Source organism: Drosophila virilis, chromosome 2 (assembly GCF_030788295.1).
Source record: "Drosophila virilis strain 15010-1051.87 chromosome 2, Dvir_AGI_RSII-ME, whole genome shotgun sequence".
NCBI lineage: Eukaryota > Metazoa > Arthropoda > Insecta > Diptera > Drosophilidae > Drosophila > Drosophila virilis.
Genome location: NC_091544.1, coordinates 21767555 through 21782577, shown reverse-complemented (window position 1 = coordinate 21782577; position 15023 = coordinate 21767555). Strand labels below are relative to the sequence as shown.

The following is a 15023-nucleotide window of genomic DNA, read 5'->3' as shown; positions in this document are numbered from 1 at the left end:
ATCATTCTCTCTGTCCGGAGGGACAAGCTCTTTTATATAGATAGATATACATAATTATGGTGGTTATTCCCCAGATTTGGCTGTGTCACGAATTTCCGTTGGTCGGGACATTGAAATAATCCTTTACTATACTAATCCATTTGATATAACCAACAAGTATATTGTATTGATATAATATTATAAGGGCACAACCGTTTTGACTTTAACGTTCAAAAGTGCTGAGCAATAAGGTTGACTTAAAAGATCCTGCTTCTCAAGACATACCCAGGCTTCGCTTATTTATTTATTTTCACGTTAACTGAACTTGACAAAGTTCAAAGTTTATTTGCCCATATATTTACAAATGCCTGCTAGCGAACATTTGGACTTCGCAAGCAGATTTTGAAACATTGCCAAAAAGGTGGCATGCATTTTCCTATACTGTCAGCTACGTTTCGCTGCAAGCGTTGAAAAGCATTAAACATGCTTTATAATTTTTATTTATTTTTGCGTTAGCATCATTAAATATACACTATAGAATTTAATGCGCCTAACGCAATGTGCCTAACAAATTTGGTTTTTCTATTTTTTTGTTCTCAAATTTGTTATTTTTTTCTTTTTGTTTGTGCGCACATACAGCTAACAATTTTCAACTTGAAAAAGTTTGTTTGATGTGCATAAAATCTCGTGTAATATTGAAGCGATGCAGCAGACCCAGTTACATCTAAATGGAGGCGCGCACAATTTGGGTTTGAAAGTGTTGCAGCTGCAAAAAGTTTTACAACTGCACCAAAATTTATAAAGACGTGCAACTGTCAAAGCAATTTTCATGGCTGCCTGTCATACAAACAAAATTTGAACCGAAAGTTGTGCTTTATTTATGTGCACAAATGTGCATTTTAGTGATTTATGTGATCTGTGTGGAATATACGCAATATTGTGTATGAGAAATGTCAATTCTATTTATAGAGTGGCGCGCAAGTGTTTTTCATACGTACACATGTTTGTTTATTGCTACACTCTAACAAAAGACAATAAATAATTTATTATAAATGTGTTGATAAATATTTTTGGTTTGTTCCACAGTATGTATACATAACTACATGCACTTTGCAAATTTATTTGCTCTACTTCTGTCCACTACAATTTGATGCGTAGTTTGCTCCCAGTTGCTCACCGGCCGAAATAGCTCAGTTGGGAGAGCGTTAGACTGAAGATCTAAAGGTCCCCGGTTCAATCCCGGGTTTCGGCAGAACACTTTTTTTTATAATTTAAGCAAGAAAAAGTTATTTGTGAACAGCTTTCCAAATTGAAAATCTCTGTATTCATTGTGTTTCCGTGGTGTAGTGGTTATCACATCCGCCTAACACGCGGAAGGCCCCCGGTTCAATCCCGGGCGGAAACATCATCTAATCAAGACTATTTTTTGTAATCGAAAGTCTTCCACCAAAGTGTTTTATCTTTATTCGGCCCATGTGTACAAATCAATTGTTGTGAATAGTTGGTAATTAAAACATGGGATTTCTTTTGCCAATGCAAGCTTCTGCGCGTCCTCGCACAGTCCACACAGGTCATTAACATATCAAGATATTTTACTCTCTCTGCTTCGGTACATTATGGGCAACCACAGATCCTCTGAGCGAAACTGTCTGGAGCTGTTCAATGCTTGGGGCAGTGATGGCGAATCTGACGTTTTGCGGTCTGCGCTTTATTTGGGTTGTACGAAAATAAATAATGAGCAATAGTCAAGCGTCAAGCGCCAAGCGCCAATGTTTTCTATCTGTCTGGTTGTCTGTCAAGCATATAAGAACGACAAACGTTTTAATATGCTTTTATTAGCCAAGGCACTGGGAGGAATCCGCATCGGTCGTCGCCTGTCGGTCGGGGTAATTAGACTCCATTAGTGGCACTGGCAGACACTTCCTTGAAACATTTGCTAGCACACACAAACACAAGCACACAGACAGAGACGCATGTGCACAGAAATTGATGCAAAGTGCTCAGCTGTCTCCAGCTAGCTGTATTAGTATCTGTATCTGAATGTGAGTTATGGGCCCCATGTGCTAATGTTGATATGGGCTCATATGTGTGTGCTGCTGGCGGCACTTGATGCGGCGCTCATAATTTTTGAGCCATTAGACAGCTTGGTGCATAAACTCATTAAAATGTACTTGAATGTCTCAAAATATGAGACGACGCGTTGTGAAGATGGAGGATGGAAGCGATGGCCATTTGGCGTCGCATTTGCTTAATTTGTCGAGCAGTGACAAATGACAAGGAGCAGCAAAGAGTCACCACTCCCAGTCGTACCCTTCCTAAACCCACATTAGCTAACAGCAGAGCCACATAGAGACATGTGTGCAATTTGACAGTTTGATGCGCAACAAGATGGATCGGCTTACAGCGACGATGGAGTCTGAATTGGAATTGAAGTAGGAACTGGAGAGCTGCCGCCAGTTCTAGTGCACACATTACACAATTTGAGACAACTCAAGCCAACACTTGAGATTGCCGCCTTAGGGATGTGTCGACTGTTGCAGCAACATTCATGACTTTTGTTTGCGCTGCCAGCTAATGAAGATGTTGCATAGTAGCATCCATATTAGGTGTTGCAAGCCCACTTGCCACATCTCAAGTGGCTTGGCTAGTCAGTTAGGGATGGGTCAAGGTGTGGCAATAACCACATTTAAAGTGAGAGTGCAATCTTTTTTGAAACATGCCTTAAACAATGTACATAAATAAATTGTATAGGGTCCGATTAAAATATTGAGTTTAAAACAAAAAAGAACAGCTAAATTTGGCACCCCGAAGATTAAATACCCTAGAAGAACCTCTTACTTTTTGACCGATCGTGACGTTGTCGATATAGAAAATCTTTGATATAGTACTCCGATGTTGATAAGATTTGGCATATATGTATGGGGCATAGTGAAAGCAATAAATGCAAAGCTTGATAAGCATTCAAGAACCAATTGTGCCTATGACACCTAGAAGATAGGGTGGTCCGATCCGGCTGGTTCCGTTATATGACTGCAACAGTTAATCGGACCTATTTGAAATTCAGGCTAGGGTATAGAATCGTTGCTCTACTTGCCAATATTAAACTAGATCATATATACCAGGAAAGATATAAACAGCTAGTCAATGGCCAGACTGTATCTCTTTTAAAACGTAAATATTTATAACTAGGTACTTGAAATACATGTGAAAATTAAAAGGACATGCAAAAACTATAGCATGTATAAACTCATTCTGCATATCATATAAAGCCCTGTTAAGTTTACTGATTCATTGCTCACGTTTTCTAAAGTCAAGTTGGAATTTGCAGCAGCATATGAGTCACGATAATTTAGAATCTGTCGTCAAGTTCCATCAAGTAGCCCTTATCGGTCCCTATATTAATGTGGGGTCTACGCGAAAGAAACGACAGTCCCAGTTCGCATGAATCACAGCTAAATGCCGAGCACCCTATGCTATCTGACCAATCAACCTAATCCTGGCCGAAAGATATAAATGTAACCAATGGAAGGAATGTTGTGTGCATATAAATTCACATGAATTTGCTCATTTAATGTCAGTTTGGCATAGGCTACGAATCGAACGAACTTAATGAAAGTAAATAAAATGGCAATCGGTCAACCTACCCCGGATACCAATATAGAGGTGATAACCACTTCTCGACCTCAGAGCAAGTTCAACTGCTGTGTTAATCGTCAGAGACTGCACTCGATCATTACAGGTATAACATTTTAAAACAATTTCAAAAAACATATAATAAAATCTGGAAACATACGATATTTTGGAAATAACATTCCCGCAACAAGCGTCATTGCAAAAAAAATAGTAATTTTATATAATACTCGTATTTTTGCAGGAATGGTAATCTTCTCCTATGGCGGCATGGACATGGCTCAGGGCCTTGGATGGAATAGGTACACAGGCATCGCCGATACATATCAATTTGAGTTCAGTTGGTTCATTGGTGTCATCATTGGAGCTATATTGAGTGCCCTCGCTGTTGTTCATGTGCCCAAGTTATATTTCTATGTGAGTTGCAGAATTGAAGATCATGTTGAAGATTAACCGATCCCAATGGTTCTGCTCTATGTAGGCTCTGGCAATTGTGATGCAGTTGATCGATGCCATTATATGTGTGAGTGCCCCCTACAACTATGATGCAATGGTCGCAGCTCGGTATATTGGAGGCATTGGCATTGGCTTAATTACGGTTCCCTTTATTATACACAACTCGGAAGTAGCGCCAAGCGATGATCGTGGCAAGTGGTGCGCCGTAGAGCAGTCCGGCCTGGGATTGGGCATAGCTATACAGGTGATAATGGACTCAATGTGGAACCCGGCCTTATCAATCGAAAACAACCAAGTGCATGGCATCATTGGAATCGTGTTTGCTATTGTTGCCATTGCCATATTAATGCTATCAGTTGAATCGCCTATCTTCCGATTGCGCCGGAACGATTACGAAATGGCACTCACATGCCAATGGGAGCTTATGGGCAAAAACGCAACCTCAGAGGAACACAATGAAGCCCTCGAAGAAAACAAGCGCTATGTGTCGGAGGGCTCACACGAAAGCTTAGGCCATGATTTATCCGCCTCCATGATTCCTTTTATCAAAATGTTCTTCTGTCGCTGCCTTGTGGCGTTCAGCTTCTCGATGCCGCTCACCAAGACAATCATTGCGAGCACCGTTGTTTGGAAAGGCACCATGTACAGTTGGCCGATCATCGTATGGAGAATCTTGCGCTGGATCGGAACGCTCGTTGCCATATTAGTTATGGACAAGCTTGGACGCAAGCTCCTCTCAATGGTAGCTCTTGTATGCATGGCAGGCTTGATGCTGGGCATGGCCAGCATCTATTCCAACTGGCCTAACACTTTGAGCCCATACTACATGGCGCAGGTATGTCGCATTTCTATGGTGTTCCAAATGTTTGCTGGCCTCTTCGTCGCTTGTACGCCCGCTTACATGGGAGAGGCGTTCCCCATGCGAGTCAAGCCCTTCATGATTGCCCTTATTGTGTGCATTGAGCAAGTGATCCATATCATTGTGATTGTCACATTCGAACCGAATCCCTACTGCTTCTTCCAGTATTATTTGAGTGTGGGTATTATCCTGCTTATAAGTATGCTTATCCTTTTGGTGATGCTACCGGAGACGCGAAAAATGACGTTGCGACAGGCCGGCTATCGCTTCCGTCGCCCGCATGACATCTGGGCCCACTAGCGAGGAGCTGACATAGACGCAACTGTACACCAGTGAAAATTTAAAATTTTCTAAATATATCTGTACAGCTAAGTATCAAGTCTCATACATTTTCGATTATATTTAAAACTAAAAAACTAATTGTAAGTTTTCTTAAGATCACGTAGGAATAATTAAGCAACATTGCGGTTTAATTGACCGAAAACAAAAATTAAAAATAAAGAAAGCTATAAGCTACAAGCTATTCCGCTTAAAGTTAAAATTAGTGGATTTTTTCATGCTTTTATTTCTATACATAAAAACAAGCGCGCCTTGCCGTGGCACGAATAAAATGAAACACGTGCCATATGATTTTTCATATAGATCTTTGGAATTGAATTCGAGCGCGAAACGTTACGCATCAAATCTTTGACCCCCATTTCCAGCAAGGATGAATGGATTTTCAAAAAATTGGGAAACACCTCTGAAATAAATTTAAGACCGAAACAGTAAAACCTCTCAAGCTGAAAATCTGTCAATTTGTGTTCCAATTTTCAACTAATCTGATAAGTTTTTAACATTTTTGGCAAAATTCACCCATTTTAAAGGAAAATGGACTGCGATTTTGTGTATGTTTGCCCCGAAGATATGTTGCTATATTCAGTTTTCTATCATTTAATGCGCGGCATGGCTGTGGGTCATTAGGCGATAGCAAGCTGTTTGTTCGGCTGAAGGTTGTTGCGAGTACAACACTAACCATATTTTTTTGTTTTCAATTTATTTTTATTGTCAAATAGGTAAAAAGGAACAAACTTTATAGAGATGAAGGTTCGCGTATTTTCTATTCGGGCACTCCCGACAAGAGCACTTTTGTTTGCTTTGTATATGTTTTGTGATATCTATATGGATAAGGAATATTCAAAGCATTTCCATTGATTAGATTCGTTTTAACTGGTTGCTCAATTAAGACTAGGACAAGAAATGTATGGCTCAGCCCATGACAGCATGCAACGATATGCCAGCGCACGAATGAATCAGCATTCAGCAAAGGTGTCCCCCAGAAGAACACAATAACTCAAAGTTATCCATGAGTCACAAAGTTTATGCTCAAAACTTCATTTGTTCTCTTATGAATGCGTAAATAAATGCAGCTCGCAAATTTGTGACTGCCTACCAACTCTTATCAGCACTCATTTTTCATGTGGGGACTACGCTTAAGAAGGACCGGACCAAAATCGAATGAATCACGGTCGTAGCTCACCTGTTAACGATGGGTGGCCCACAGAGCAATGAACACGAAATTTGTGTGTATCTATAAATTGATTAAAATATCTATAATATCAAAAAAAAAAAAAAACAAATATATAGATAACACATTCTTTGCCATGCTAATAAACACACCCAAAAAGTTCCGATTTTAAATTAGTTTTGTTCAAACGTTTATCGGGTTTAGTTTGCTTCGCACGCGTGTTGCATAAGTGGGCAAAATGACGGTCACCTATATAGCCACGGGTCAAGCACCCCCCTTGCAGACGACCATTATAGCCACAAGTGCGGAGCAGCCCCCTCAAACCACTTACGTCGAGGTCATCGAAGATCCACGTGCCCAACGCAGCTACAACCGCTGGACAAATAAGCACAGTGCTCACTCTGCAACCGTTGGTAAGTTCAAAGGGTAAAACACTGAAGCCTAGTGAAAGATCAAAGAATGCCTATAGTTCCTGATAAGAAATAATGATATCTTTTTTGGCAATTTTTCATATTACATTATAGAAATTCTAATGTTTAATGAAAAATTGATGCGAATACAATTATTAGTTCTATTATATTTATGAACAACCATTTTCTAGAGCATTTGACTAAATAAAATAGTGTCCGTGGTTATGTAATCCGTTCAGTTTTACATAATAATAACTGTTTTTTTTTTCCATCATCTGACGAACTATTAAATTAGTTAGCACACCAACTCTGCTTTGTATGAGCACTGAACACTAAATACAACTTCTTATAGGACTTCTATTATTTACCTATGGCGGAATGGATATGGCTCAAGGTCTACAGTGGAATCTGAATACAGGCGTTACGAACACGTATGAGTTCGAATTCAGCTGGTTCATCGGGGTCATTATCGGAGCTGTCGTAGCAGCTGTGACAGTGACCCACGTTCCAAAAAAATACTTCTATGTGAGTTGCAGAACCTATATTTACAAAAAGTGGACCTCTAATGTATCACCTTTCTGTAGCTCTTGGGAGGAGTAATGCTGCTTATCGATGCGATTATCTTTGTAAGTGCGCCTTACGACTATGCGCCGATAGTGGCCGCTCGCTATGTGGGCGGAGTGGCCATGGGGCTCATCACGGTGGCCTTTATCATACACAACTCGGAGGTAACTCTAGGCAACTCACGTGGTAAATGGTGTGGCTTGGAGCAGTTTGGCTTGGCGCTGGGCATACTTATTCAGGTGCTCATGGATTCGCAGTGGAACTTCAAGTCCAATATTGGAATTAATACGGCACATGGAATCATTGGCATTATCTTTTCCGTGTTAGCCACGGGCTCCGTGGTTATGTCAGTTGAATCACCTATCTTTCACCTCCGCAACAATGATGAGGATGCAGCGCGGAGCTGTCAGACTCAGCTCCTAGGTACCATGGCGCCAACTGAGGTGTACAATGCGATCTTTGACGAAGCCAAACGCTACGTAATGGAAGGCACAAGCCAAAGTTTCGGCGCACAGTTCTCTGCCTCCCTAATGCCCTTCACCAAAATGATCTTCAGTCGCTGCCTTGTGGCGTTTACTTTCTCAGCTCCGCTCAGCCTAACCATGTTAGGGAGCACACTCATTTGGAAGGGCTCCATCTACAGCTGGCCAATGATTTTATGGAGCATTTTGCGCTTTATTGGGGTGCTCTTGACCCTTGGCGTTGTAGACAAGCTTGGACGCAAGTTCGTCTCGCTGCTGGGACTACTGTGTATGGCGGCTCTTATGCTGGCCCTGGCAGGCATCCTCTCACATGAGACATACTTTTCAAATACATACTTTATGTCGCAGGTGTCTCGCATCTCCATGGCTTTCCAGTTCTTTGCTGGCCTGTTCATCATTAGCACACCGGCATACTTGGGCGAGGCGTTTCCCATGCGGGTCAAGCCCTTCTTTATTGGACTGGTTGTCTGTCTTGAGCAAGTGATTCACATCATTGTCATTGTCACATTCGGGAAGAGCTCGGACAGCTACTTCCAATACTTTGTGGGTGTGGGCATTATACTGATAGTCAGTGTGATCATATTTGGCGTGCTGATGCCGGAAACACGCGGCCTATCGCTCCGACAGGCGGGTGCACGCTTTCGCCGAGTACATGATATGATGTCCTACTAATGTCAAATGTTTGTCTAATCTTAAGAATTTTTTTAACCAATTTGTAGACAGTATGGTGACTTGTATACTTTTAATAACCAAATAAGATAGTATATCCTAAATACTATAAATAAATAATCAACTATAAACTGCGTTAACATTTAAGTCCGATAAACGATAAACATGAATAATGAGTTTATATCGACTTATAGAAAAATACATACATTTATTAAATGATTTTTTGCCAAACAACGCATAATTGTTTATGGCAAGGAAACCTGGCAAAAATGAATCAAAGCCCTCAACTGGCTAAGGGGCCAGTAAAACCACCGAACGCATGCTGATTACAATCTATAATTAGATACTGATACCGCAGTTTTCTTAAACACATAAGTATAACAAAAATGTCAATATAAAGTCAGCTACGACGTAGCCCTTATATCAATTGAACCTTAATCTAACCAACTTACGTGCGATAAATAAGTGAACGAAATGACTATCGCCTATGTTACCTCAAAGGACCCCATAACGGCCTATATAATCACAGATCCTGCTTCTTTACCACAGCAAAGGTGATTAACACTCCGAGACTCCAGACTAATGGCCTACTAAGGACGCCTTTTCCATAAGATATTAAAGCCACAAGATTGGCGGCCTTTATCTCGACTACGCATTCGCTTATATATGTATACAAATAAAGTGTAGTAAATCCAATGCGAGCATTGGCTCGTTTTATTTTAATACTCGTTCTAAAATCAAAAATATTATGATTTTTTGCAGTGTCCGGTTGTATGTCTATAAATTCCGTATACTCTCAACTTGTGCATGCCCACAATTATATGGCTATCTATCTTCCACAGTTATTGAGATGGAGTTGCTAAATTTTGAGGATAGACAAATGATAAGCTCCTTTTAGAATTGATTCAAAAATACATGCCCTGTTTCTAGAGCGGGCATGGTGAATCGGATGAATCAGCCCGTGTTCAGCTGTTATTGGACTATGAACGGGTATTACACAGTCGGTTGCACCCGACTGCATCATTTTTATTTGTTTGCTTCGCCCATTTTACTCGCAGCTGTTTCATTTTTTTGACTTTTATTAAAATTTATGTCTTCTCGAATGTTTAAGGCTGTTAATTTTCACACAACGCAGCCAATGAAGACTATTTTTATAAGCTTGCGCGGTCGTTGCGGTTTTTTCTCTTTCTTTTTTTACTCTATTGTAAACTAATTTATGCCTCCGCTGGATGTGCGAGCGGGATAAACTTCCTTTATCTTGTGAATTATGTGGCATTATTTTCTACTCGTAGAGCTTTATAGTTCGTTTAGCGGCAATATCGGCTCAGGCCAACTTGCACTAATTTTGACACATTTTTGCCTTTCTGTGAAGTTTGTTTTGTAATAATTTTAATCTGCTGCTCACATTTTATGTGTTAACTTCACATAAATAGATCTACTACTTAGTTTCTGTGCCCTTCTATGGAGCGTAATGCTTGGCTAGGAACCGCAAAAACAATTCAAATTTGACAGCAATTCAGTGTAAAATTAACCTTACATGCATAACAGAATATCAATAGTCTAGACTCTATTTAAACTAGGATAAGTCCGGCCGGATTTAACCAATATTTCATATGGCTGCTTCAAAAATCATGTTTTTTGTCCTTAACGTAGCTCTCTCTCCCCCTCTGTCTCTTTCTACAACCTGAACACTCTAAGTATAGTGGGTATAGTCTCCTGCAGGTAACTATTACTTCCTGCCAGTTACAAGTTAAGTTTAACAGGCACACATTGAATACAAGTTGAATAAAATGCGCACATTTCAAGAGGTTGCCTGATTGCGATTGCTAGTCTGTGGACAAAGGGGGCTTCGAGACAAATGCCTCATGAGCAACAATAAGACGCATTACATGAATCACAATTGAAATTATTGTGATTGGTCGTAAGACAGATGCTGCTCTCTACCAAGAAAGCAGCCCATTACCTTGCGCAGAAATGCGCATAAAATATCTTCAAGATACAAACCTAATGAAGGAATGGCAATAAAGCACAATTGCAGCCAGCCACTGGCCGGTCACTAGCATTTGCCAAACGCCTCAACATGGCTGAGAAAAGTATTCAATGCCCTTAAATGGTCCACACACAGGCAAGATGCTGGCCAAGATAGTGGGAAATATGCTGGCGAATTGAATTGAATCGACAAGCTGAAAAATGCGTGCAAAAATGTTGCTTAGCCCGATGTTTTTCAGCTTTCCCAGCATTTCCCAAGCCCCAAGTAAATTAAATGCAGGTTCGTGATTTTGCACCTTAATTAATATCATCGCCAATTGACGTCTCTACGTGGTGACAGGTCAACCCCCAAAGTGGCGATGTCATGTGTCATCGCATGCCGCTTCCTGCCTGCCTCGGATGGGTGTAATTGCTCGACGCATAAAGTTCAGTGAATTGAAAGGAATCGTGCGACTCTGTGAAGGATACTGCATTAAATTGACCAAATGTGCGACCACACGGAATAGAATTAAATTGCATACAGCTGCAGTCAACTACATGAAAAAATTCAAACATACAATATTCTTAAGAATATTTCCATGATGAAAAGCCCTTAAAGGCTTTAAAAATGCAAAGAGGTTCCATTCACTTAAATATAAGCATATAAAATTTAATAAAACTTACTTGATGTTACGCTTTATGAATTTTGTGCTCTTGAAATTCGCAAATCTGAAAGATTAAAACAAATAGAACAAAATTTCTTTTAATTTTTAAAACCATTTTGATATTACAATTATCGGAAGCAGCGTGTAATGTTTATAAGATTCGAGAACTTAACCCTGCTTTGCAAATGTGTACGAACCTTTAAACCTTTAAAGAGCTTTCTATAAATATAACAATCAACAGAATCCTATAGCGAGCTGGTATTTTACGGCAATTCGGGTCTAAAGTACAACACATTTGAACTTTGGCTTACTTCGCACCTACTGACACATTTTGCACCTGCTTCAAACGAATTGTAAAAAGCGCGCAATGTGAGCCTTGAATGATTGATAGTTGTACTGAATGACGGAGCGAACGACTAAGTGAGTAAGTGACGAAGTCGGTAAAATGTCGACAGAGTCCATGACCCAACACACAGGCGCTTTCCACTGGCTACAACATCTCCATCTGTCAGCTGTCAGTTTCGCACGCTGGCAGGCTCTGAACTTGGTATTTTAATTGAGTTTCGAGTTCACAAAACTCGTGTAGTTGTAACTGCGAACTAAGATTTATGCGATTTTCTTGCGCCACTTGCCTGGCGTTCAACCAAGTAATAAAACGCGCCTTAGGCCTTTAACCAGTCGAACCATTATGCACTTTCGCAAAGAGTCTTTACACTTAGAAACACAGTTTGCATGAAAGATTATTTATTGAAATACCAATCAAGTTAAAAACATTAATAACATTAGCCAAATGTTAAGTTATGCTCGTAAATTCTAGATCAAAATGTCAATGTGAAAATCAAAAAAAATATTCAATTCGATACAAATCAAAAATATAAACATATATGGGTTATGGGTTCGAAAATATCTGCTTCTATGCTTTACACATCCGTTGTTAATCGAATAAAGCATCAACTGCTTGTATACTAAATACTTTATAGAAAGTAATGAAAGAGTATGTAAGTATCGGCGTCAAAAATGCAATTTTCACTTTCTGGTTAAGGTGCAAGCTCGTTTAGCTTTTATTGAACAAACAGCAGAAGTAGCAGCTGCCGCGTTGAATTGTTTTTATGGCTTTGCTGCAACGCTGCGTATGCGCAATGTCTGCCCCGACTCGCCTTTAGCCTAGTTAGTTTGTTTTTCCGCTGTTAGTTTCTGTTATCATTAACACCTTTTGTTGTTGCTAATACTTGTTGTGTTCATTCGACATGCAAATTGGAAAAGCGGGGCTAAGAAATTTCGACTACGAAACAAGTTCGAGCGTGTCTAGCCAACCTTGTCCTTCGCGCGAATTAATCCAACCGAATGAAATCTGAAACAAGTGTCTCTCTGCCTTACTGATAAGACACGCGCATTGCGTATACGCAGCGTCTGCCTATGCAAACAAACAAATAAACGAACATAAATAACTTAAAGTGAGCTATAGAAAAGTGAGTGGCTCGCTCGTCGGCTTGTTTGTTTCTCGATGGCTCGACAAACACACAGACAAGCATGTAAATAAACATTTAAAGCGCAAACAGAGAGCGAATAACAATATATATATACATATATATGAACTGTTTTGATTGCAGGTAAATACCCAATGTGAAGACAGAAGACAACAGCATTGAGACGGGTTGCTGCAGCTTCTCATTATTGATAGCTGTCCATTTATCATGCCGACTATTTTATCTATATTTCACCCACCCTTGCCCAAACACCTGATAAGCGTTCCAAAAGTCAACGATCTTGAGCTTGGTGTCGCATTGCCCACTTTTTCAGCTGTTACTTGAACGTTATGGGATTGCTCACAGCACTATTTATAGAATAGCATGACTTTGGAACAGGTAGTTGCATGATTTCATACACCCAAATGAGCAATGCAAACAAATAAGCAAATGGAATGGCAAAAATGCTATACTTAACGCTTCACCGGACAAATGGGAGGGATGTTAAACTATAGAGAATGCATAAACAGGCATGGGAATCAAATGGCTAAAGTTACGCCCCACTGGGGCGTAACAGCTCACGATTGGCATGAGAAAGCAGAAAAATAATGCTAACATACTTTACTGCATCTACTAAGTGTACAAGTTACAAGTTCACAATATAAATATATATTTTATATTGACAAATAAATATAGTACAACTTAACATCTTTTCATAACCTTATGACAAATGGAAATCTATCTATCCGCAAAATGAAATGTGTATAATATTTCTAGTTAAATAAGATACCCTAGACTAAATATAATATAATTACAAATATGTATGCATATTTTGCATTTTTCTACTTGATTTGCGTCTGGCAATGTGAATAAGTTGTTTTTTACATAGTAAAACATTCGCTGTCACTTACATAAATTTACTCAGATGTAAAACACCCCGTTTATATGACTACAAGAGGAGTAAGAGACCATTGAGTTAATGCCACATCTGCGCATAAATTACAATCAACAGGGCAATTCCAATACAATTGCAATAAGTTATTAATTGATTTTGTTCACTGGGACACAATAAGGCACAAAGTTAAATTAATTACTCAATACTCACAATTCAATGAACATTGGAAAAATCAGTGAAATTTTTTATACCCCTACTATTGTACTTGGCATGTTCGTGAGCAGTTGCCGGCCTTTTGTGAAAGACCTGTCCCTTGTTGGTAATGTGTAGCATGACATAGGATAATGTCATTGACTCGGTTACCTTTTGTGCTTTTGACTTTGACAAAATGCTGGTTCAATAATAAGTAGAACATGTACAAAGACAAAACAGTTTCTGGGTCTGTAAATGATATATCTGATTCGATTTATCACAGCCATTCGAAGACTTTGGTCTCTGGATAAGCAATTATTCTAAGCGCACATTCTATTACTATTCTGATATTTGTGAAAACCTAAAGGAATTCGTTCTATCAGGCAGATAATAGCGGCAGTTATAAAGCATAAATGAGTCAAAGTATAATGGGTCCTAATGTTCATAGGCTTCTTATATTATTCCATAGGTCATTGTGCTTTTATACTTCAGACGAATTCGTTGATTGAACTTTTCTAGGACTTATTTCCTGAATATATAATTTTACTAGATTATAATGGTACGTGCTATTTTATCAATTGAAGCATAATATCAGTAACCGGCTCAAGCTTATGCTTCGAATTTTATAAATTTTTCGCCCATTTCTCGCTCGTCCAATATTTAAATTTACCCGTTCTGATTTGAGCTCCAAGTCTAAAGTAATATTTTCAATAGAAACCTAAGAATGAGTTTGATATCTAATAACTCAAGAGTTGGATTCGACTTTTCCGCTGTTAACCTAAAAATAACTTTCGACTCTACCTCTGATCCTCAATGAATGATATTTACGAAACAACGGTGTTTATTTAATAAGGCGATCGCATGATTTTCCTCCATTGATTCCATTTTCAAAATTGCTCAAATTAGTATTAATTATGTTCTTAAGTATGCATATGCTTAAAGCCCAAAAAGAAGAAAATTAAAACTTCGCACACCACATTACTCCTAAGGATGGAAAAGTATAAAATAGTCCGGATGGTAAGTTTTCCACTCTAATAGATAGAATATTCCACAACCCTGTCGTGCATCTTCACCACCTTATAAGGTAACTACAGTCAAAATTACGGGCAGGTGTTGATCGCCAGTCAGTCAAACAGTTTTAACAAGTAAGAGGTTCTAGTCGGGAGCTCCCGACTAGGGGATACCCTGAACCCTCTTCTTTCAACATCAAATGGATATATATATTCTATTTTAGAAGCAACATATCCTGTTTCGTGACTCTACCTCTTATTATTTACCAAA

The 15023-nt window shown here is 39.3% G+C and overlaps 3 protein-coding genes and 2 non-coding genes across 7 annotated transcripts in view; 4 read left to right on the top strand and 1 right to left on the bottom strand.

Moving 5' to 3' along the window:
* Window positions 1-15023, bottom strand: part of Sulf1 (Extracellular sulfatase Sulf1) — a 34179-nt gene that overhangs the window by 13137 nt on the left and 6019 nt on the right. For 2 of the 3 annotated variants that reach the window (XM_015171762.3, XM_070206752.1), the window contains exon 3: window positions 11209-11253. The exons of the other annotated variant lie outside the window; for it this stretch is intronic. The gene's annotated coding sequence lies outside the window, so the exon portion shown is untranslated. The remainder of the gene's footprint in view (window positions 1-11208; window positions 11254-15023) is intronic. 3 annotated transcript variants of the gene reach the window in all.
* TRNAF-GAA (transfer RNA phenylalanine (anticodon GAA)) lies at window positions 1159-1231 on the top strand. Its single transcript has one exon. It is a non-coding gene; the product is annotated as a tRNA-Phe (tRNA).
* TRNAV-AAC (transfer RNA valine (anticodon AAC)) lies at window positions 1312-1384 on the top strand. The gene has a single exon. It is a non-coding gene; the product is annotated as a tRNA-Val (tRNA).
* On the top strand, window positions 3374-5436 carry LOC6631224 (uncharacterized). Its single transcript, XM_002053106.4, has 3 exons — window positions 3374-3718; window positions 3854-4026; window positions 4091-5436. The coding sequence occupies exons 1-3, from the start codon at window positions 3589-3591 to the stop codon at window positions 5222-5224; spliced, it is 1437 nt and encodes a 478-aa protein (XP_002053142.2). The 5' UTR covers window positions 3374-3588; the 3' UTR covers window positions 5225-5436.
* On the top strand, window positions 6557-8809 carry LOC6631225 (glucose transporter GlcP). Its single transcript, XM_002053107.3, has 3 exons — window positions 6557-6844; window positions 7194-7366; window positions 7426-8809. The coding sequence occupies exons 1-3, from the start codon at window positions 6670-6672 to the stop codon at window positions 8557-8559; spliced, it is 1482 nt and encodes a 493-aa protein (XP_002053143.1). The 5' UTR covers window positions 6557-6669; the 3' UTR covers window positions 8560-8809.

Coding starts and splice junctions, on each gene's coding strand:
- LOC6631224 (XM_002053106.4), top strand. CDS start 3,589: ATGAAAGTAAATAAAATGGCAATCGGTCAACCTACCCCGGATACCAAT. Junction 3,719..3,853: donor ACTGCACTCGATCATTACAG/GTATAACATTTT, acceptor GTATTTTTGCAG/GAATGGTAATCTTCTCCTAT. Junction 4,027..4,090: donor TGCCCAAGTTATATTTCTAT/GTGAGTTGCAGA, acceptor TGCTCTATGTAG/GCTCTGGCAATTGTGATGCA.
- LOC6631225 (XM_002053107.3), top strand. CDS start 6,670: ATGACGGTCACCTATATAGCCACGGGTCAAGCACCCCCCTTGCAGACG. Junction 6,845..7,193: donor TGCTCACTCTGCAACCGTTG/GTAAGTTCAAAG, acceptor AACTTCTTATAG/GACTTCTATTATTTACCTAT. Junction 7,367..7,425: donor TTCCAAAAAAATACTTCTAT/GTGAGTTGCAGA, acceptor ACCTTTCTGTAG/CTCTTGGGAGGAGTAATGCT.